Source organism: Tiliqua scincoides, chromosome 2 (genome assembly GCF_035046505.1).
Source record: "Tiliqua scincoides isolate rTilSci1 chromosome 2, rTilSci1.hap2, whole genome shotgun sequence".
Classification (NCBI taxonomy): Eukaryota; Metazoa; Chordata; class Lepidosauria; order Squamata; family Scincidae; genus Tiliqua; species Tiliqua scincoides.
Window position 1 is genome coordinate 9804346 of NC_089822.1, and position 24463 is coordinate 9828808.

Sequence of the window (24463 nt, forward strand, 5' to 3'; positions counted from 1 at the left end):
ACAGTACTCTGGCCTGGATGCCTTTAAAAGGGGATTGGACAAGTTTCTGGAGGAAAAATCCATTACGGGTTACAAGCCATGATGTGTATGCGCAACCTCCTGATTTTAGAAATGGGCTATGTCAGAATGCCAGTGCAAGGGAGGGCACCAGGATGAGGTCTCTTGTTATCTGGTGTGCTCCCTGGGGCATTTGGTGGGCCGCTGTGAGATACAGGAAGCTGGACTAGATGGGCCTATGGCCTGATCCAGTGGGGCTGTTCTTATGTTCTTACTGTAACTTTAGAGACACAACCACAGTTTCTTGCAAAAAAGTAACAATGCTCAATTGCTCAAAGACATAAGTAACTTATTATTTACACACACAAGTAAATTTGGAACAGAAATGTGAAAAGCTTTGAAAACCTTGGAGGGAAAGGAGAAAAGATTCCTTAACAAGGTACCATTACTGCAAACAGTGGCATAGCTTGAGGGGGTGCAAAGCACTAAGTTTTGCAGGAAGCCTCACCACAGCCTGCAAGTGGCCCCTTCTCCTCCCCTTTGGAGCCATTCAGGGTAGTGGGAGCAAAACAAAGGCAAATTCTGCCACTTGGAATGGCTCTGGAGGGGAGGGAGTGCTTGCATGCTGTGGTGAGGCTTCCTGCAAAACTTAGCACATTGCACGCCCTCTTGCCACACCACTGACAGCAAAACCCTGTGGTGTGGAGGAAGATCTTCCCACTCCATATCGCCTGCCACAGATTACTGATACCAGTGACTAGTTTACCAAGAAGTTAATATAGGGAAGCCTTTCCAGTTGATAGACCCCCAGCCTTTATTACAGACTGGAAAACATGGCAGGAAAAAAAAATCCTACCATTAGGATCCTACCATTAGGACCTATCGCATTAATGCAGATGACCAAGCAACCAGAAAGTCAACCTAGAAAACTTTACCATGAGTTGTTCACCTGTATTCACTATCCAATGCAGAAGACATGTGTTGAAAATATTGGAAATCATCTTATTAAGAGGTTGTTGTTCTACACACAGAGAACTGGCAGCCATTTTCTTAGAAGAAAAAAAGTGCCCCCCAGGCATACAGATCACTTTCCACAACTTTCTTTTTTTACAAAATTATGTGTCATACGTACATTTTCATGCAACTGGTTAGTCTTTAAGGGGATACAAGATTCTTTGTGTTTGAACATTCCTCATGCATATCCTTGAACAAAATCACATGGGTGAGTCAGACAATAGCTCCCAAATCTGTATTTTCTTCAGGACTGAAATCTTAGGACTTTTCTTGCTACTTAGAAGAAAGGTATTCCAGTAGGGTTAAAAAGGGGGGGGGGGGAAATGAAGGATTCTGAACATTTTACTTATATTAGAAAACAGCATTTTCACATAATAAGTGGTTGTTGAGACACTTATCAGTAATTTATCTGAACTTCTATCCCCAACACTTACCGGCACTTATCCAATTTTTAAAATAGGGTAAATTGTTTAATGCTGGCAGTAAAATTACAGTGCACTAGAAAATATGTTTCCATTGTGTCATCAAAGGTGACGGCCTGTGTGTCCTCACTGAGTGAAGCTGGTTTTGTGGTGATGGAGACTGCTCTAGCTGAGCCACCTGGAAAGAGTGGGTTCTCCTTCTCTAGTGGTATCTGTATTGTGACTTCCCCCCATCCTTTTTTTTTTTTTTTCACGTGCAGCTGTTTATGGAGTGGAGACTGTGGCCAAATCCTATCCAATTTTCCAGGGCCAGTGCAGCTGTACTAATGGGGCATGCTCTGCATCCTGCAGTGGTGGGGCAGTCACATAGATCTCCTCAAGGTATGGGAATATTTGCTCTCTTAACCTCAGAGCTGCATTGCAACTGCACCGGAGCTGCACCGGAGCTGGACCGGAGCTGGAAAGTTGGATAGGATTGGGCCCTGTGCCTGGAAACTGCAGTTTGCACAGCCATGTTACTGACTAAGAGCCCGATCCTGTGGTCCGCACCTCCGCGGTACGAACCACAGTCGCAAACGTGCCATAAGGCATGTTTGCAGGGCTTACCGCCGGGCTCCCACCGGAGGTGGTTGGCGCTGAGCCACCACCCGGCGTACACCCACATTCCGCAGCACGGTGGTGCCTGCGACTGCCGGGCTGCGGAACGGGGAATGGGGGCGTTCCCGGGGGCGGGGGAGAGGCGTTCCAGGGAGGGGGAGGCATGGTCGAGGGCGTTCCTGGGGGCAGGGGAGAGGCGGGTCTGCAGAGCCGAGCTCCGCAGGATCCAGGGCACTCAGGTAGGGCTGCTCGCCCTACACAAGTGCCTTCACTTTAGCAGCGACCAAACAGTTGCCGCTAGTCCCATTGCAGGTCTGTTTCCCTTATTCGGGGGAAGGGGACAAACGTCCCCTTCTCCTGAGGAGCCTCCAGTGGTAGCACGGGAGGCTCTGGTTCCGGCAGGAGCCCTTTGTGGAGCCGCCAGGTCCTGCAGCTCTGGGCAGCTCAGGATTGGGCTGCTGGCTACAATCCTATCCACACTTTCCTGGGAGTAAGTCCCATTGACTATGGTGGGACTTACTTCTGAGGAGACAGGCATAGGATTGAGTCTAAGGTCCCAATCCTATCCAAATTTCCAGCACCGGTACAGCCACAATGCAGCCTCAAAATAAGGAAACAAATGTTCCCATACCTTAAGGAGGCCTCTGTGACTGACTCCCCACCGCAGGATGCAGCGCATGCTCTTTTGGCACAGCTACATCAGCACTGGAAAATTGGATAGGATTGGGCCCTGAATCATTGCCAATACAGCTCATTCATACACACATGTGTGTTCCTGCAAAGTGAAGGTAAAGAAACCTATTAAGGTCAGGAGAGTGCCGGCCTGTTTTTAGTTAGGTATAGCCTCCCCAACTTTATATATGGCTGTCAATAAACTCCATTAACCAGCACCTCCTGCCAGGCTTGCCCTATTTTCCTGCATCAGTCATTATGTTTCACCATAATAACCTGTTTGAGACTGAGTTGCCCCCATGGAGGGAAGAGGAAGAGACCCCCATGGTTGCACACCTCCACAAAGTAATTGTTTTGTAGCTAGGGAATAATCTCTACTGGAAAACAAGTCACTTGGAAAGAGCTTCTTCACATGCCTTCTTTTATTGTAAGGTTGATGGTGTTCACAAACTCTGCTCAGTGTTAGTGCATCTGCCATGGAATAAAAAGTAGCGTAATTACACAGATGCCACCAGGTGCAAAATGTTAAGACCTGTGCTTGAATAAACCTTCAAAAATCAATGTAACATGGTGCATTCTCTGGTAACTTCTGGTTGTATGCCTGTCGTATGTGACTCCATCATCCAGGATCTCATAATAATTACAGAAACGCTCTGGACTCCAAGAATTTAGCAAAAGGAAAACAGAGAGATCAAAACCAAAATCATTAGTAGATTTTGTAGATTAGTAGATCAAAACCAAAATCATTTTTTTATGACTGACTACAGCCAGGAAGTGTTAAGGTTATATGTGCTGGCTGAAATATTCTTGTTTGAAGATGTGCTCAAAGCAAAAGAATAAATGGAATTCTATCAGAATTCATGAGTAGGAGCATGAATGTGTGGGGCAAAGTTTCAGAAACCACAGGAAATATTTAAAATGTTATATAAAAGTTATATATATATAACTCTCTATATATAAAATTAGGCCTGTGGTTCCCAAACTTTTTAGCACTGGGACCCACTTTTTAAAATGACAGTATTAGGACCCACCTAGCTTTACAAGACTAAAAAGGAATTCACTTTACCAGCAGCTCAAACCTCTATTTTTACCTTTTTTACTATTGGGGGGGGGGGGCTTGCCTTCTGGAGCATTTGTTGAGCTCCATGTGAGGACCTTACAAGATGGATTGTCGGGTGGAGTTTGTGTTCCAGATCACCCTGTTCAGCTGTGCAATGCTTTCCATGGCCTTGGACCAGTTTAGGCATTTCTTGCAGCTGCACTGGTGGTAGAATGATAGTGTGGACAGGAAAAATGCAGCCATATTGGTTACTATGTACTGCCTTAGGTCTCACAATCCCACCATTCAACAGTCCGTTGATTCCTCCATCATCAGTTGAAGGTGGTCTTCTTGTTGGCATCCTTCAGTCTCGGAAGACTATGGTGTCACGCTCTGAATGGTGGTTCTGGAACAGAGTGTCCTCTCCAGTGCGCGAAGCCTGGGTAAAGTAGGTATGGAGGATAGGCTGTTACCCATGCAGCAAATCCCCCCTCTCCTTCGTCGCTGAAATGGTCCAATGGAAAGGCAGAGGCCAATACGGTTGGTTCCAGCGGCGTCGCAGGAGTTGCCAGAACGTGACTGTGTTCAGCCATGAACTGCCTCAGGGACTCCAGCTCCTGATTTTGCCTCGAGGTTGACTCCTGAAGCCTTTTCCATAACTGGATGTAGCCACAAGGCAGTGGAGGTTTGGGATCAGAGTTTCCCTTCTCTCAGATGAGCTGCCTTCCCAGGCTGACGAGTCCCATCTACCCGGCGGCTGTTTAGTCGCCTCTTACGACAAGTACAGCCAAACTGAGGGCCTATTCTTATCCCCAGCCCCCAGGTGGTATGAAGGTGGTATGACTGATGATGACTGTGGTAGAGACTAAGGGCCAAAATGCTTAGTACCGCAGTCTACCTGAGATTCAGGGGAAGACACCTGGATGCAAGTCTCTTCTTGCCTTCTGTGCTCCCTGAGGCATCTAGTGGGCCACTGTGAGATACAGAAAGCTGCACTAGATGGACCTTTGGCCTGATCCAGCAGGGCTCTTCTTATGTTCATGATGCACTCTAGCCCCAGAAATGTTTGGGTCTTGCCCAGATAAACCTTTTGGAGGGAGATGAAGGCTGGAATGATGACCAGTGGTGGAGGTATAATTGGATGTCCTGAACTACCTTCATGGACAAAGTCAGGGGAAAACTGACCAGGGACTACACTGGTGCTACACTGGTGATAAGGAGCTGATCACCCCTGAAAAAAGAGTGGTCATGCCCATTTTCAGGCTGGCATTGCATTTGACCTGTGGGACGATGTCAGCTTTGCGTGCAGTCAAAATGCCCACAGCGTCCTCCATATTGGCAGAGGTTTGTGAGGGCGTCATGGGCGCCATGCAGGGGTCAGTGTTTTGGCTTGATGATGCACAGTTGGTCTTTGAGGGTATTTGTGCCAAGGGCTTCATAAACTGTGCTGGTGTTCTGGACAGAAGCCACCTTCCAATTCTGTTTCCAAGTGATAAGTAGCCAGGTTCTTCCAGACACTTGGATAGCTGAGCTGTCAAATGTTTATTATTGATTCTTGTGGGAAAATCTTTAGATGTATTGTTTGTCGGTATCAGTTGTTCTCAGAGACTCCTGTAACCAGTCAGAATGTGAGCACAGGAGCTACTATAGATGAAGTACCTAGCTCCCAGTCACATCACCATTTGAGAGAACGCCCTGATCTATTAATGTTCACAGCAAACTCAGCTTCATCTTGAGTGTATCACAAGGTTCTTAGCAAAGGAATTACCTATCCTGCTGGCAACGTTCAGTACAAAGTACCGAAAAAGCCCCATTTTCACCATCAAAGCACAAATATTTAATAAAACAGATTAGAAGTCAGGGATCTGTTGGGATTTTGTGTTGATATGCCTTTTGTCCTGATGGACAATTGGCTTATTCCAAATGACTGTCCCATCCCGTAGAGAGGCAAGTGATTGGAGGTATTAGGGCAATTGCTCTACCTTTCATATCAGCGCTTTCGGATTACAGGAATAGTGTATCAAGGCTGTTTAAAATGGAAATCCTTCACAAAAATAGTTTCGAGATTTGGTTCTCATCTGAATATTAATAGGCTAATTATCTTGGCATTGTTTTGCCCTTTGTTGCATAAACTCTTAGTCATTAGGTCCTTGTGTAGATATCATTTAAGTAATCACAACGGGCAGAGTCAGTAATTAAAATGATAGCCAACTACAGGTGCCACTTATTGTAGATCAATTTAAAATGCATAATTCCTGCGCCTCTAATTGAAAAGTGGATGGAAGTATTGACAGTTGCCTCTGGCCCTCAAAACAGTGGAAAGCCATGTAATATTCTTAAAGGGAACTTGGGACCTCAGAGACAACCTTATTGAAATACATAACATCCCCTAAACATCACCCTGTGCCCCCCCCCTCTTAAAGCGCTCCCTATGATGGAGGAGGGAAACTGATACACTAGATCAGCACTGACTTGTTGGGGTGTTGAATGGTCTTGTGCATTTTAATGGGTTTATTTGCATGCTAATAGGCAGCTCTCAGCAGATGGTTTTGCTGTTCTAGGCACAATTGTGGCTGGCAAATGCCAAGCCCATTGCATGGGAGAAGTGACACAGGCATTAGACAATGACAGGGATACTCTTTTGCCAGGAGACTGTTGTTAGTAGCAGTGTCACTTTACTGCTCAGTCTTCAAGGAAGTTAATTAACTTGCATATTGATAGCCTTTTGAAGCCTGCAAGCCAATAAGGGGTTAAATCTTAGGCTGAGTAAGTTAACACACAGTGCCCTGGCTAAATCTGGTTTCTCTTCAAGGACGAAATGGTGAAATAGTGAAAGGGCTTCTTATTGCCTCCCAGTATTTATCAGAGTAAAATACACACTCATCTGCCAAAAGTAGAGGGCTACTCATTTCTTTGCTTGGGTTCCACACAAGTCTGGATCAGAATCCAAGCCTGGGATGGGTGTCTTCCAGACTTAGGGTCCTTGCTGCCTGCTGGTGGTATTGAAAGAAGGGAGTTGAGTTGAAGCCACAATTCAGGCTCAGGCAGAAGGCCAGACATGGTTAATTCATCCAGTCTGCAGAATGCCTACCCATCTCATGGGCCAGTATTTCTAAGCCCTTGTTGTCTTCTGTGCCTGGTAAAAGTCCCACACAGGTAGCTGATTAGGTGAGCCTGAGCCACAGCCCGGGAGGATCCTGATTCAATGACCAAAGTCCCTATTAAAACTGTATGATTGTATGATTGAGAAAGCTTGTCCTGTATGTTGAAGCAAAGTGCAGGCTTCACCTCTGGCAATGACCAAAGTGGGGTGGAATTTTCATCCTTTAGCATCCTTAAGTGCTCCTGAAATGTATCCCCCTTTTAGCCACTCTGTGAGGTAAGAGAGTGTAAAGCTAGCCCAGTGATGAGGCAAAGTGATGCAGACTGCCTCAGATAGCAGATGGACGCAGATGGCACCCTGGGCCCATTGGCTATAGCTATAGCTGTCTCACCTAGCCCCTCAAAGCCCCCTTACCAGTACTTCCTGGCTCCACCACTCTACGATTTGAAACAGCAGCAGAGCAGCATGTAACAAGGATCCCAGGAAGAGCACCCCCTCCTGCTTCTGCTTCCCCCAATTTCCTTGTTCTACTCTGCGGTGCAATGTTATTTCAAAACAGTATGGAAGAACCAGAAAGAGGGTGGGAGGGAGACAACAACAGCTGTAGTGGGGTAGCTACACTGTAGTGTAGCTGTAGTGTAGCTGTTGTGGGGAATCAGGAAGAATTCTGCCTCTTGACACTGCTGCATCTGCTTTAGTTGTCTTCTCCTTTGTGAGCAAGGAAGAGGAGGAGGAGATGTGTGGGCTAACAGGCCATTAGTTGTCATTCCTTCTATCATCTCTCTCTTCCTCCTTACTCATGGGCTGGCAGTCGCAAGGGCTGCAGCAATGGAAAGGGGAGAGCAGTAGCAGGGGAGCAGTTTCAGGTGCCATCTTTCCTTGGGCTGGGCCTGGCAGGGTGTTTGAAAAGAATATAGGTGGGGCCTCTGTACCTGTGAATTCTATATTTGCGGTTCCTGTATCTGCGAATCTGGCCCAACACGAGTCCCCTGGACTCGTGCCGAGCCAGACTCAGGGTTCACTTGGAACTTCCAAAGGGGACTGGAGCTGTGCTCTGGAGCTGTCCTCCAGTGGGCTTTCTGAAGCCTAGAGAATTTCAGAATAGCCAGTGGGTTTCAGAATAGCCAGTAGAGGTGAAAAAAACACCACTTTCTGTTTCCCAAGGGAAACCAGAAATGACGTTTTTATGCCTTTTAAGGCATTCTGAGCCTGGGGAAGCCTTCAGGAAACCAGAAGTGGTGTTTTTTCACCTCTACAGGCCATTCAAGCCTGCAGAGGTAGCAGGCAGGCAGACACACACTGCCTCTCCAGGCTTCAAAAAGCCCTTTGGAGGGAATCAGAGCTCTAGCCCCCTTCGGAGGGCACAAGGGACCGAAAATCATGGATTTGCTTATCTGTGATTTTTTTATCCGCAGGGGTCCGAGAACAGATCCCCCACAGATACTGAGGCCCCACCTGTAATGGTAACTGCCTAGTTATTTTTAAAGATCCACTTTAAGCTGGATCCATTTAAACATTCCACTCTCCTCACTGTAATAAGGGTAACTCACAGGGTATCCATAAGGGTGGATATGGTGGTGAAAAATTCATCCTTAGCCAACAGAAATCTTTAACTACAAATGTTCATGTTCTCGAAACAAGCTCTTTAAATTGATACTGTCAGGTCAAAAATTGTCAAATTTCCCCTAAATTCTAGGGTGAGCACTGCTGTAGGTGGAGCTGTGAATCCATAGGTTCCACCCTGGCTACAGCCCTGTTGTTCTATGAACATGGGAGACATGTGAATAGCACATATTATAGTTAGCTTTTTGCTTAAACATAAATGTATAGAGTGGGTCATTTGATTTCTCTTCCTGAGTATTTTTAATCATGTGACAACTTGACAGTACTAAGTGTTATTTAACATAAAAGGCATTTATGAAAATCATTGTTACAGATAAACACTGCAACATGAAAATTAAAATTTGTGCTGTAAGTCCAATGCTGCCTGGAAGCGTTTAATGTTTTAAAAGTGACAGCCAAATATAATCGTTTTCTTTTTGCTGATTTAAAAAAAAAAATGAGCAGGAGAGGAAAAAAAATTCAAATAAGGTTTTGCCAAAATAGCAATGTGGCTTTTAGAATTTGAAATTTCTTGTATCCAAGGCAACTGCTACTTGTCTCAGGCGTGGTTTGTAAATTAATTTGCAGCATACATGTTGGTTAGAGGTGGGCAGATTCACCCCCCCCTTCCATGTTGGAACTCTTCTAAAGATTGGCTGTGCCTGCTATTTTACTGTGTGTTTTTTTCATGTTCTGGTTGTTGAACAATTATTGGTGTAATTCCTTTGGAAACAGCACATGTGCAGTTTGGTCTCGCCACAGTTTTGTGTGCTCTGTTTGCTTTGCTTGATTTTTTTTTCTCGCCTTGCAGTTTAATCATCCATATAGATATTCATGTGCACTGAAGCACTGAACAATGCTTTGGTTTTTAGCACAGTGTTGGAATGAAAATATGAGGATGTGTTTAGCTGACAAGAAAAAATAAATCATCAGTGGGTTGTTGTTGTTTTTTAATTCATTATTAACCAAGACAGGTGAGTGCCTGGGTTTCTTTAATCCAGAGAGAATGAAGAAGAAATTGTGCCAATGGGTGCAAAAGCACCATTGACCATAGGTCAAAGTTGAAAGTGGAAAAAGAGGCTGCATGCATTCTCCTAGCCCTGATGTTTCCTCCTCCACTCCAGATTCTCCCTACTGTCCTCCTGGACACACTGGTACAAATCCCCTCCTTGTTGAAGGAAAAGTGGTAGGACCTATACTTTGCATGAAGAAGGTTCCAGGTTGAATCCCTGGCATCTCCAAGAAGGGCTGTGAAGGGACCCTTCTCTGAAATGGTGGAATGTCTAATGGAGACATTCTGTCAGAGTTGACTGTACTGAGGGAGATGAACAAACAGTCTGGTGGTCCAGTCCTATCTCCCACCAGTCCATAGCAGCCAGCCACACCAATAGAACTAATAATAATAATAATACAGGTATTTCTATACCGCCTTTCTTGGTCCTCAGATTTCTCCTTAGACTTTATTCAAGGCGGTTTACATAGGCAGGCAATTTAAATCCCCGTAGGGGTTTTTACAATTTGAAAGAACGTTTCTATCTTTCAAGAAACCACAATATTCAGATGTTACTTCCTTGATCTGGTCGCACATTCTGGCCTCCATCCTCCCAGAGCAGATGGAATAGCTCAGAGCAGATGGAATACCTCGGCTCAGCTTGTCAGCTGCTTCAAGGTCGCAGGGTGCCGGTGGCCTCGAACTGGCGACCTTCGGATGTTACCTTCAGGCAAATGGAGGCTCAACCCTCTAGACCAGACCTCCTTCCCTTTCTATGCTGCTTTCTATGGGACGGTGACCAGATGGTCAAAAAGAAGTAAGTAAAAAACTTATACTTACCTCCCAGTAGGCCACCTGCTTGCCTATGGGTCTCCTCAGACCCACACCAGTTATCTTGCTGGCATAAGTCCAAGGAAAGGAAGGGGGTATATTGGGCTGCAAAAAAAGGATAAGCATCCCAGTGCATGCTGCTGCCCCTGGGATACAACCCCCTCCAGCCCTGAATTTTCCTCTGTTTTCCCTCTCCCCCCAAATCATTGGCAATCCACCCATGGGCCGCCCTGCCCCCCACCACCACCTTACTGCTCAGGTTCTTTGGTGGCTTGCGCATGGAGCTTCAAGGCATTTGTGCTGGTAGCTCTGATACACTTTGCCATGGCATATCATTTATGGTGGTACCACAACATTTACAACAGCTAATGTGAATTCTGCCATCATAAACAGCCTGTTTCCCAAACTTCTACAGGGAAGTAGAAAACCACATAAGTTGTTGCAGGGAAGGGGCAAAGGCAACAACACAATCACCAGGACGGCGCCGCTGCTGGGGACGAAAGGGGTTCACTTACTACTTGGAGTGCTGGCCTCCCGTGAGGGTTGTGGGGAGCCTGTGAATTCCTCCACAGGACTCCCCAAGCCTTGGAATGTCTAATAATAGAGATTGTGACCCACTTCTGGTTTGCGATCACAAAACTGGAAGTGGGTAGCGATCTTTACTTTTAGACATTCAGATGCTTGGGGAGCCCTGCAGAGCCATCTGCAGGTTCCCTGCACCCCCTGGGAGGCTAGTGTTGCAAGTAGTAAGTTCAAAACCCCTGGCGGCAGTGCAATCCTGGCGATCACATTGCTACCTTTACTCCTCCATGCCCCTTAAGGGGCCAGCAACAGGCCTTTCTCTGGCTGGTGAGTTGCGACCCACCAGTTTGCGAACAATTGACCTATAGGATTGGGGCGTGACTCAGTATTAGCCAACTGCATGTATCTAAAAATGCTTTCTAAATATGACCAAGATGTATGTTCAGATGGCTATAGGAATGGGTACAGCATTGAAAGCCGAGCAGCGCAGACTGAGAGCATTCACAACAGGATGTACATTCTTAAGAACATAGACACGTGCATTTGAATTGTTGATGCAGTTCCTGATCCAGCAAGCGTGTGGATCTTCTTGTCTTGATCAGGGCAACAGACTTTGTGGTTGTCATACACAACTGCAAGGGAGGCAGGCAACTTTCAGACAAACCAGCCAGCAGCTAGCAGGCATCTAGGCTTTCCTTCATTTGAATGAATGACATCTCCTTCATTTCCTCAGGGTCATTATTTTCTCCCCTCTCCTACCTCAGTATAAATCTATAGCACTGCTTTTCTTTCAAAACATGTTATGATACTTTTAATTAATTCTGAACAGATCCTGCTTTACTGTCTAGATGTTTGCTCATCATATGCCTTCCAGGACTTTAATTCTCACTGTGAGAGTCCGACTGTGACTGTTAAGTGTGTGTGAGCTGGTGGCTCTAGCATGTAGATGAGCAAAAGATAGCGCACACCCACAAATTGATAGGAAAATTTAGTCCAAGTAGCTTGTTTGGAGAGAAGAAGGTGATTGGAGGCTTTTTAAGTATGATATCCTTCTTATTCCCTTCTAAGTGTTATGTGAGGCACCTCCAAGGTTCCACAGTCTGAGATCTGAGCAAAGAATATGCATTTTCTGTCTCGTACTCACAATGATCTCTCAGATGTTGCTGTCTGTAGAGAACTCACAGCCGCCATAATAGCTGCTTCCTAGGATGGCACTTTCCCTCGGAAGGTGGGAGAATGCACCCTTGGCAGCGTGTAAGTACATTACACTTCTTCGCCTCAGGATGCTTTACTTCCTGGCGAAATCAATTACTTTCCAGTTATGGCAGCCACAGTGCATCTTGCTGCTTAAAAAGAAATTGATCTTTCTGTTCTCAGCCAGGAAAGCCAAATTAACTGGAGCAAGCTGAGGCTGTCCTTAAATATAGGAAAAATTAAGCTCATTTCTTAAATATTACCTTGGGATCTTCTTCGCCTTCATACACTGTATTTCCAACTGTCCCTCATCGTATCCACCAAGAATAGGTTATCTCAGAGGGCTTTATAAATTTTCCAGGGAAAGACAGACCTAGCAATGGTTATTCATGCTCCTGTAACCTCCAGAATGGACTGCTGTAATCTATTCTATGTGGAGCTGCCCTTGAAAATACATTTGGTAAAAAAAATACTGCCACCAGACTATTGTCTGGAATAGGATGAACACTACATATAACCCACTTGTGGCACACCAGCTGCCTCTGGAAATCCCACAAGCAGGAGAGATTGTAGCACCTTGAAAGGAAGGTGCTTCAGAGCCCAATCCTATCCAATTTTCCAGTGCTGGTGTAACTGTATCAATGGGGCATGCACTGCGTCCTGTGGTGGGAAAGTTGCACTGGAAAGTTGAATAGGATTGGGCTCTCAGTCCTCTGATCAGTTTGGCCACCCTCTTTTGCACCTTTTTCAGTTCTGCAATGTTCTTCTTGAAGTGGGGAGACCAGAAATGTTCAAAATGTAGCCACACCATAGATTTGTACAGGGACATTATAATATTAGTGTTCTCAATTCCTTTTCCAATGATAGCTAGCACCTTCTTCACCCTGCGGCACACTGGGTCAGCATTTTCTTTGCACTGTCCATTATGAACCCAAGTTCTCTTTCCTAGTTCATCACCATTAGCTTTGTCCCAGACAGTGCATATGTGCAGCTGGTAGTTTTTTGCTCCAATGGGCATTACTTTATACTTATTAAAATGGAACTGCATTTGCTATTTGCTGGCTCACTCATGCAGTTTGGAGATCCTATTTTCCTGTCTTCCACACTGCTGGCCTGAAAAGTTGCCTAAAACATTTAGCCTTTCCTCCTGGTAGACATGCCTTTTCTTTTGGAAGTTGTGCAAAGTGTTCTAGAAGAAATTGTTTACTGACCATGCCTGGGGTGTATCTTCCATCACAGATGGGGAATCATATGTACAGTGGTGTACATATCTAGGATTCGTGATCAGGGTTGTCAAGTATGCAGCTAAAACTAGGCATTATGGAAATGGTGGTGCTGCTGCGAAATGAGCTCGGCCAAAACACGCTCCCTTCACTTTTGTGACTTGGCACAATTCCAGGGCAGAGTCACCAGATGTCCTCTTTTTAAATCTCGCATCCTGGAAAAGAACTTAAATGTCCTCCTTTTCTCATGAGCAGTCCCCTTCAGGCAGTGCATAGCTTTCTTGTAATTAATAAATTATATGTAATATAGTTTATATTTAATAATAAGTAATATAGAATTTAAGTCAACCACATGAAATCAATATGCGAGTGTTTTTAGCTTTTATTATGTCATGTCCTACATTTTTCTTGGATGTTCTACCTTTTGGGATGCCTTGTCCTCTTTTGCAGTTATGACATCTGGTCACCCTGTTGCAGAGCATTCTGAGAACCGAAAAATGGTGGCCATCAGCTGAAAAGGGTCAGAGCTTGTCCCCACCAAATGATTCACTTCCCGAGGCTGACAAAGAGGAGGTGTGGTTTGCCTCCTCTTTCATCCTTGAATCCCATCTCCTCTTTTAGCTATTCATTTCGGGGGGGGGGGGGGAGCCTATGGATGTAAATTAAGCATAAGATCCATTTTTCTTATTGCACCCATCAGCCCCCACTAGCTTGCAACAGTAAAAGTTTTAAAAAAAACAAACCCTGACATTTTTTTTAAACCTCTCTGTTTGTAATAAAGGTCCTAGACTTTGAAACCAGGAGTCTTAAAGCTATCCACTTCACATGGGTGTGCGGGTGCTCATGGCATGGTCAGCTCCATGTGTTTGGCAGAGCTCAGGGGAGAGACAGAGGAGGAAGATATAGGGATACACTTCCGCAGGTCATAAAAGAAAAAAGTAAGTCCCTGGCAGGTAGCCTCTAAGAGCCCGATCCTGAGCTCGTACAGCTGGTGCTTTGCCAGCGGTGAGAGTTGCAAACGTGCTGTAAAGCATGTTGGTGGCCCTCAGCGCTGGTTCAATGCTAGCTCACTGCTGGCTAGAGCTGGGCTAGCACCAGTGGTCACTTGGACCGCCAGGTGCTGGGGGAGGCAGGGAGGAAGTGTGCCGGGGGAGGTAGCAGGGTGGGAGGAAAGCAGGAACAGTGGAACTCTGCTCCACCGAATTCTGGGCCACCGTGTCAGGTCCATTGCACGACACAGATGCTCTTGATTCTATGGTGACCCAAGGGTTGCCGTAGAATTGAGTGGCCCCATTGCGGGGCTGCTTTCCTTATCCAGGAGAAAGGGATTAATGTCCCCGAGGAGCCGCCAACAGCTGCCCAGTTGTGGTCAGGATGCCGTGGCAGCTGTTTTTGGTGCTGAAGCAGCCCCACGCTCCAAGCATTTCAAGATTGGGCTGTGAGTTATCCGCCTCCTGGACAATACGCTGCCTCCTGCCCTCCAACATCCTGTAGATGGTGTTGTATCCATTTCTCAACATGTTGGGCTTGCAAAGCACATACAAAACCCTTCTCTCCCTTGTAGCTTCTACTATTCTAGTAAATTAAAATGTGACGCCTTGCATTTTGTACACTAAACTACACTAAAGACGTGGAGTTGCACATTATTTACTAGATTTTTAAGTAAAAGGAGATGCAAGGGTGCTATCTTTGTAACATTTACTTTGGTCACAGGTTGCAGCTTTTTGGGATGAGCTTGATCCTCTTGATGTATGCGACACTGTTGAATTCAGTAGCTTGAAATGCCACAACGCCCCTCCTCATTCCTTGTTTAGCACTGTAGTGTTAGAAAACCTACTCTCTGGATATGGGCTTCAATCCATGAGTCCAGTTCAAATAGTGCATGACTGAAGGAAACTGATGAACCTTTTGAGTCAAAATAGAATTCCAAGGTAACTGTGAGCCAGAGTGATTTGAATAGAATAATGATGGTGCTGAATTGCATCCATTTTGTTGCTTTGAAAGTACAGTAGTTGGGTGCACCTGGGTCACTCCAGCTGTTGTACCGTTCTAACAGAATTAAAATAATTTGTTTGATTGTAGGCTAGATCCAGGTAGAGAAGACTCCTTTTGCTCTTCAAGGCTCTGATAGTTCAAAGATCTGCCACTTTCATTGGTTTCAGAAGGAAGTTTGGCTACCCATTTCAAAACTGAAGCTTTTCTTGACTCTGGTCACTTTGCTACACTGCTAGATAAAATTCTTCATTTAATCCTGTTTTATAGGATTGCGTTTGTTGCTACCCTCTGGAAACAGTGTCATTTCGACAGTGTTTTACAAGTTTGCTCTTGGGCGTATAGTGTTCATTTTAAACCTATTTTTGAACATTTGCATTTTCATGCAAGCGTTATGTGCATACAGTTTTCTTTACAACCTTGGCTACAGAAGCCACATTAAAAATAACCATTTCCAGAACAGAAAAAATGCAATCTGCTCAGCCATAAGGGTGCTTTGTATCATCCAGCACAGAAACCATCTGAGATTGTACACAATAATTGCTTAGACAATACATGTGCAAAAATTGAATTTTATAATGAAGTAATCGACTCTGTGGGGCACGGATGCTTTTATATGTATGTATAAAAATGTGCAGAACATGTGCAAAATATAAAATATAATTATATATGGACTAATCAACTTCCCACTGATACAATTTGATACGTTTATCAAGTATTCATTGACGCCTGCTATTTATTGACTGGAATTTCTGACTGAAAGAAAACTGTAGAGCTCTGAACATAATTCTGTCTTGTCATTTGCATTTTAATGTTAGACCTCTTTCGCTTCCGCCATTCTGGGTTTAATTTGTGATCTTGATTGAACTCAACTTTCCTTGTTGTGAATGAACATTACTGCAGCGCTTCTGAGAAGGGAGTCAATGGTGGGGTTACTTAAAGGTCTCTGCGTCGATCACAGTGCTTCCCAAACTTTTTAGCACCGGGACCCACTTCTAAAAACAACAACCTAGAATAGATTAGACCCACTAAACAAAAAAAAAAAAGAGATCAAGAAAGAAATAATATTTTATTTATTAATAATATTAGTTAATAACAATCAGGGCCCTGTGGCTAGAGACCTGACATATACAGGGTTGAGCTGCATCTGCTAAAATTCCCTCTTCTATACAATGTTTAAAGACATAGGCACTCTGTTCTCCATTGTATCTGGGCACCCTGTACATATAGTGTGTAACTTTTGTGTCTAACTGTACATATAGTGTGTAAATTTGCCAACTTTCTCTAGAGAGGGAGTTCAAAGACTGTTTCCCCAAACATTTAGAGTCATTCCAGGGTACCTATACCCAGAGAACCATATTCTCTTATATCACCCTGATGCAAGGTCAGTTTCAGATGCCCTTTTCTATGTACCCCTACCTTTCAGTCTTCGGAGCTCCCTGCAGTCCAAAGTGGTATGTTCCAGACATAAATTGCCACTTCAGTGAGCACTGATGTCCCAAGTTTGGAATGCTCTCTCAAGAGATGCTAATCACAGCAGCATTGCCAGGAGCCACAGCTCCTGGGGCAATGATGTTGTGCTGTCACTTTCGGGTTATCCTGGAGGAAGAGGTGACCTTCTCCTCTGTGTTCAGTGAAAATTGCCCCAGCTACTGTTGTGAGTGCACACATGCTCCAGCCGCTGTTCTGATCACGAAGCATCTGAAAAGTGTACACACTCACACTTGACAGCACCCCCTTCTGGAATCCAGGGCGGACAACCCCCCCCACTTGCTACACCACTGGGTAACTGGACACAGAGCCTGACTGATATATCTTCAGTCCGTGGTGTAGCCCTTTACATTTGTCCACCTTTTTTAGACCATTACCTTTTACTCAAGTTTTAATGTGGCTTACATCATTTTGTTTTGTTGCTCAACTTTCAATTGTGCTTTTGTAATTTGTAATAATATAGCATTTTACAGTTTTAAAGTTGTTAGCAGCTCTGAGAGACATTTCTGTGAAGAACAGGATATAAATATGCTAAATTATATACACCTCTTCCCCCCCCCCCTTTAGTAATTCAGTGATCTGTATCATTAAGATTTAGGTTTGATTTATTTTTAAATTAGCTCTTGAGCTAACAACAAAAAAAGAAGAGGCATAGTAGAAAACAAAGAAAAAAGTACAGCAGGGAGACTGTGCAAATATCTTATCTTATCAAGTACTGTATTGTATCTTATCAATATATTGTATCTTATTGTATATTGTATCTTATCAAGTACTGGGAGAATCATGCAGTTTCAGACCAAGGGTTGGACTTCCTTGAAAAGCATGGACAAAGGTTAACCAAGCATCTCTTCCCCAAAACATCTGAGGGTTGCTTGGGGGCTGAAGGGAGGCACAATTACTATTCACACAAATCACAAAGGGTTGTCATGTTATGTAGCAAGGTCCATAATCTTTATAGGAAAGAAAATATAAAATCAGCATTGAAATTTTTTGTTTTACAGAGCATCAAAGTAAGTTGGCTCCCTCCACCATCAGGCATGCAAAATGGATTTATCACTGGTTATAAAATCCGACACAGAAAGACGGCCCGTCGGGGTGAGATAGAAACACTGGAGCCAAACAACCTCTGGTACTTGTTCACAGGTCAGTGTTCAGATGTTGTAGCCTTGCAGAGATGTTGATGACTGAAAGGTTTGGGGAATAAAATCTGCTTTCACTTCAAGCAGATGTCACTTTCCTTGCATCCAAGTGACACTTATTGGACTGTACAGCTACAGCCTTCATACATTTTTTACTTTGTTTCCTCCTTAATGGCTTGATCATATATTTGTTTCTCAGTTTCCCCTCATTTAATGAGATTGAAACACAATTTCCCATTCTGCCTACAGCAGCAGTGTAGGACGACTTTGGTTTCAGCTCAAAAACAAAAGCACCCTAGTAGGAAGCGATTTATAAATGAACAAAATAGCCATGGGGACGTATTGGGGTAGAGTGGGGCAAGCAATTGAGCACCACCTTTTTAAGTATTTACTTTGGGGCCTGGGGGTGGTAGGAGTGGAGAAAGGCATTTCAAAGGCAAGTTAAGACTTCTGTTGCACCTTCAGAAGTTCCTTTCTTCAAGTATGTTTCACTCTTTATTTTCCAATTTTAATTTCTATTGTCTGGTTTTTGGCTGTTTTATATATATATATATATATATATATATATATATATATATATATATATATATATATATATATATATGCATATGTGCTCTTAAAAGTTTGATAAGTTTCAAGAGAGGCTGTAAAAATTAATATTTAAATATATTGAGCATAACAAAAACATATACATTTCTCAGTGCTGTTATTTATTTGCATTTTACAGGATTTCCAGAGAAACTGGAAATCATGCTGCTTTTAAAGAGATTATTTAAATATCAAGCAGTGAGACTTTATATCTCCTTAAAAGCTTCTGCTGCTGAATGCAGGTGCTTTGGCCCACTAATGAGGACAGCTGCAATAGCAAAGCAATTCAGAGTTGCAACAAGGCCTTTAAATCAAGGCTATTGGTTTTACTGTAAGATCCGCCATCCACTAAAATTTAAAGGTGTTGTTTTTAATTTTGAACATTTCCCCCCAGGTGATCTTGGCAATTAAATGCAAGTGTTTATCTTTGTGTTTCATGGTTAAAGTGAGATACACAAAAATGATAAATTTGCGCTGCTGTTGCGGTGAGCAAAAACCTAGTGTGGGGCAGTAGAGGCATCAGCAGGAAGCTTCTCTAATGGAGTCTAGCCATGGGGAGAATACATTAGCTATTCTAGGATTCACACCACTTTGAATTCATGGTGAGGAACTCTTTTTGCTGCAAACAGTCAGCTGTGATCTGCTACAGGAATAACTTGAGCATGAGCTTACCTACATGAGGCTTTATTAGAGCTCTACCAAGTTATTCTCCAGTTTCAAAGTTCATATTGAAAAGAGCAACATGGGAAATATTTCTCCAATAGTGCAAACATTCACTTTTCACAATCAGTTGCCTCCATTGCCATTGGTTCCCTCACCATCCTGTTCCACTTATGTTCTTATGTTCACTTGCCGATTGGGCATCATTTTTCCCTGGTTGCTTTTTGGGGCTTCCTGGATTTTGTCAGGTGGTCAACAAATGTTCATGAAGTGAACGGGAAGATGTCATGATGAAAAATGGTTGGCAACCTTCAGTCTCGAAAGACTATGGTATAAGCCTACAGCACCCAGTATTCCCAAGTGGTCTCCCATCCAAGTACTAACTGGGCCCAACCCTGCTTAGCTTCTGAGATCAGACAAGATTGGGCATGTGCAGGGTAACAGTCATGATGCTTTGTAGCCAATCTGGTTTGGCTGCATGGTGACATCACATCAGGTGACATCAGGTGTGATTAAGAGCAAAGTAAATCGTGAACAAATAATGCTGAAAAAAATTGAGGAAGAACGGTGCATTTCAGTGGTTCTCACAAGTTTAGCATTGGGACCCACTTTTTAGAATGAGTATCTGTCAGGAAGCACCAGAAGTGATGTCATAAACAGAAGTGACATCATCAAGCAAGAGAATTTTTAACAATCCTAGGCTGCAATCTTACCCAGGAGTAAGTCCCATTTACTGTCATTGTTAAAAGTGTATACAGAGTAGCCTGTTAAAAGTACAGATCTGTAACATTTCCCCAAATGCAGTCACATATCATGGTAGCATCAAGCCTAATATATTAAAAATGAAATATTGAAATGAATGGGGACCCACCTGACATTGGCTCGCAACCCACCAAGTAGGTCCCATCCCACAGTTTGAGAAACACTGGTGGCTTCCCCCCCCCCCAAGAATCCAGAGGTCAGCAATAAACAAAATTTTAATTTTTACACCTACTACTCATGCATCCTTACCTGGTTGCTACTGGTTGTGTGATGCTTCTCACATCTGTCAGGATATTTGTAAAGACTCTCCCACAAATTTCAATTTCCTGGTGTGTTCACAAACAATGTAATAGATGGACCAGGCATTGCTTGTGTGGTTTCTAAATTTGCCAAGAAGCTGAACAAAGGCAGTCTTGAAACATGTCCTGACTGGCCCTGACACGCACTGAGATGGCAGCAGTTACACTGATAATGGTACATGTGTGTTGGGGAGGGGTTGGGGGGAGTGCTTAAACAAAAATATTTTCTTCCATCTTTATGTGAAGGATGAATTGAAAGTTCTCTCTTGACCTTTGCAAGACTGGGGAAGTGTAGCAGTGAGGGATAACAGGTTCCACATGTTTGCTTCATATTGCCCCCAAATTCTGTTTCACACTCTAACAGTCTTACACTTTTCACAAACAACATAACAAGTGTTACGTTGGAACACTTATGAACAGTTCCAACAGTCACAGCTGACAATCTTTTTTTCTCAAGAAGTCCCTCACAGAATGATGCTATATCATCTTAGCATGATGTACGAGTAAGTAAATCTCTTTTTTGCCATCATTCCCCCCCCCCAAATGCTAAAGCTGCCCTCTAGTATCTTCTCCCATGAGAGAGGGACAGAGAAGTTTGGTGGACATTTCAGCTCTTGTTTATATGCATGTACTGCTTTAATATGTAGTGTGGATACTAAATATTGGGTGTCTGGCCAAGGCAGGCCAAGAGCTGCAGGTCATTATGGACAATCATGAAGACACTATATCTGGGGCCTTGGCCAAGACTTTGGAAGTTTCTGAAGCTCTTGTGAAAAGGTTAGGCAGGTGACACCATCACAGCTTGTACCGCAGACTTCACTAATGGTATTTGTAAAACCCAAGATGGCAATTCATCACTGGGATTGTATAGTTCAAAATGGTGCCACCATTTCTTCTGGAGATGACTTTCTCTACTCCCAGGTTATGAAGCAGCTCCAGAATCACTTCGGAGCAAGCGGTCTTTAGATTGGCGCTAGAAGCAATGTGGCAATACGAAGCAGGTTTTCTTTATGTATTGATTTGTATTGCAAACAGGTCTTGACAAAGGAAGCCAGTACAGTTTCCAGGTATCCGCTATGACAGCCAACGGAACAGGACCTTCCTCCGACTGGTATACTACAGAAACTCCAGAGAGCGATCTTGATGGTAATTGTATTCCTTTTCATGACTTTTTTTTACTGCTTTTAGCTCATTTGGAGTACTGCCTTGCCCTTCAGCTATGGTTCCTGTGGAGGTCAGGAGCATTCAGTTTACGAACCCAATGCAGATGTTGTCTGTTTATTTTTTCTGAACAGAAGGATCGACTGTTTAAAGGCTGCTAAAATTCTCTTTGTATGTGCTGGTAGGCAGATGTGGGAAAATGGGACTGCTTAATTTCATTTCCACTATTTTCACCAGCACTTCTAGCACCTGTCTTTTAATTTTAATTTATCAGCTGTTGCTGTTGCTGCTGCATCTTTTGGTAAAAATACAGTATTGGGGTGGACTCTGGAAGCCAGATTTGTTTCCTCACATTGCTCATCAACACTTCAACACTCATCACTTGGTATTCCAATGGCAATCTAGGATTGGGCCCTGAAATCCTAGCCAACTTTCTTGTGCTGAGGCAGTCATACCAATGGGGTAGGCACTACATCCTGTGTTGGTGGGAAGTCATGGAGGCCTCTTCAAAGAACATTTCTTCTCTTATCTCAGGCCTTCACTGTGACTGCATCAGTGCTGGAAAGTTGGATTGGGCCCTAAAAGAGCTGACTTGTCTATAGCAGTGGCAGGCTGGAATTCCGGTTTCTGTCAACCAAAACCTATTCAGACAGGGTGAGCATGATATGCAGACTTGATGAGATTGCACCATGTCAGGCAGGGGTAGATCCTGTGTTTGAGTTGGGGGGAGGGGGGCATGAGCACTACCTTAACTCCAGAGCCCAGGTCAACCAGGTAGGTAGTCCTGGTCTCCTCCTGGACATGGAGCCCAGATCTACCTGCTAGGTAGACCTGGGCTCCCAGTTGAGCTTATAGTCACCGTGGCCAAGGTTTTCCTCAGTGGATAGACCTGGACTTCTGCCTGGATTTGGAGCCCAGATCTACCTGCTGGGTAGACCTGGGCTCCCATTCCGACTCAGCTCCACCCAATGAGTATTCCCCTGGCATTCAACTTTACTCCCAGCTGGCGCAACTGTTTTGGGGGGGGGCCACACACCGATGGTCCCCCCTTGGATCTACCCATAATGCCAGCCCTGGCCCCACTGCCGTCATGTGCACATCATGTGTGCAATAGCGCCTTCCTCCTGTGATCAGTGCTTGCAGAGAAATGCTGACCTTGGGGTGTGGAGCTACTATGCAGATGCTTTGGCAGAGGGTGTGAGGCTAGTGCAGCATGATCTCATCGCACTCACAAATGTTAATCTCCTCATGAAGACAAATGCTGAATAAGACTCCAATCTGCAGCAGTTCTTCAGGGCCTTAGACCCTGGCCTTTCTTCTTCTGAAATGCTGTGTCTGCTAATGCTGGTCTCCATAAAATCCGAATAGCCTGGACTTCTGTTTCCAGCAATGGCTAATCAGATGCTTCTAGGAAACTCACAAGAAGAGACTAGTGATGGGGGTAATTTTAGATTGTCCTGTATTTTGGTACTTAGAGGCAACATGGCTTCCAAACATACCTGTTTCATTCGGTTATCACAGTTAATAAGCCTTTGATCAGGGGTGCCCAAACCCCAGGCCTGGGGCCACTTGCGGCCATTGAGGCCTCTCAATGCGGCCCTCAGGGAGCTCTTAGTCTTCAATGAACCTCTGGCCCTCCGGAGATTTGTTGGAGACCACACTGGCCTGACGCAACTTCTCTCAGCGTGAGGGCAACTGTTTGACCTCTCGTGTGAGCTGTGGGATGAGGGCTCCCTTCTCTGCTTGTTGTTTCACATCTGTGATGCAGTAGCGGCAGAAAAGGAAAGGCCAGCCTTGCTTTGTGCAAGGCCTTTTATAGACCTTGAGCTATTTACGGGGTACAAGCCATTTACGGGGTACAAGCCATGATGTGTATGCGCAACCTCCTGATTTTAGAAATGGGCTATGTTAGAAGGCCAGATGCAAGGGAGGGCACCAGGATGAGGTCTCTTGTTATGTGGTGTGCTCCCTGGGGCATTTGGTGGGCCGCAGTGAGATACAGGAAGCTGGACTAGATGGGCCTATGGCCTGATCCAGTGGGGCTCTTCTTAAGTTCTTATTGCAAGACCTTTATTCATTTATATAAGTTCATTTTAATATATTCATTTATGTAAACTTATGTAAATTTATTTAAATTTTAAATGTAAATTAATTCCTTTTTCCCTGCCCCCCCCGGCACAGTGTCAGACAGATGATGTGGCCCTCCTGCCAAAAACTTTGGACACCCCTGCCTTTGATAGATCCAACAGTGTAAGGATAGGTGAAATCCTTTTGCTAGACCCAACCTGAAAAATTATTTGAACTTTTCAAACATTTCTGTTAAATACTCCAGAACTGAAGAGTCTTTTTTTTGTTAATTCAAACATACAAAAGCCCCAGCTATAATTTGCCCACTGCTGCTCCACCCTCCCTGTTGGTTCCCTTCTCCACATCCAAACCCAAAGCATTCTTACTGTTGCCTTATCCTCATTGACCAAAGCTGGTCTTTTTTTGCTTGGGGAAGTGGGGTCTGGGAAGAAGGGCAGGAGAGCAGCAACAGATATGGAGTAAAATCTTCATTTTAAGTCTGACTTCAAACGGGGCTGGGCACGATTCAGAATCGAACCGGATTCTTCATACTCCCTGCTTTTAAAGTCCACATGATCATTTATTACAGTGATAATTAAACTTTCTTCCAACAAGTAACTGGACGTGCAGGGAAGATTGGTAATCATAGTTAGGCTGCCTTTCAGAGAAACTAGAAACTGGTTTTCAGTGTCTGAGCTCAGTCTGGAACTTATTCAGTAGTAACAATACAGATCATATATATAGCTGAACTGATGAGAGCCTCTCCCCTCACTCCTGAGTAACCAAAACCAGTCCCCATACTAAAATTTAGCTACTGGAATTAGAGAGTGGAGAAATCCTTCAGCAGTCAGAAGAATTCAAGTGGGAACTGATCAAGTGGTTCCATCTCTCTCACCTTCCTCAGACCCACTTTTTCCATAAAACCTTTGCCCTTCAGTAACTCCTTAGTCCTCATCTGCAACCAAAATGATTCCTAAGGGGGTGTGTGTGTGTGTTCTTTACTCATCATGCTGGTTATATACCAACCAAATAGGAAAAAAAGTTTATGTAGAATTAGGGCAAACTATAAGACAGCACAATTACTAATATTCAAAAAG

At 44.2% G+C, this 24463-nt stretch overlaps 1 protein-coding gene across 1 annotated transcript in view; it reads left to right on the forward strand.

The window, feature by feature from the left end:
- The window catches only part of DCC (DCC netrin 1 receptor), a 634807-nt gene that overhangs the window by 426910 nt on the left and 183434 nt on the right, over window positions 1–24463 (forward strand). The window contains exons 13-14 of the mRNA XM_066618048.1: window positions 17692–17833; window positions 21174–21284. Coding sequence (XP_066474145.1) covers window positions 17692–17833; window positions 21174–21284 — 253 coding nt within the window. The remainder of the gene's footprint in view (window positions 1–17691; window positions 17834–21173; window positions 21285–24463) is intronic.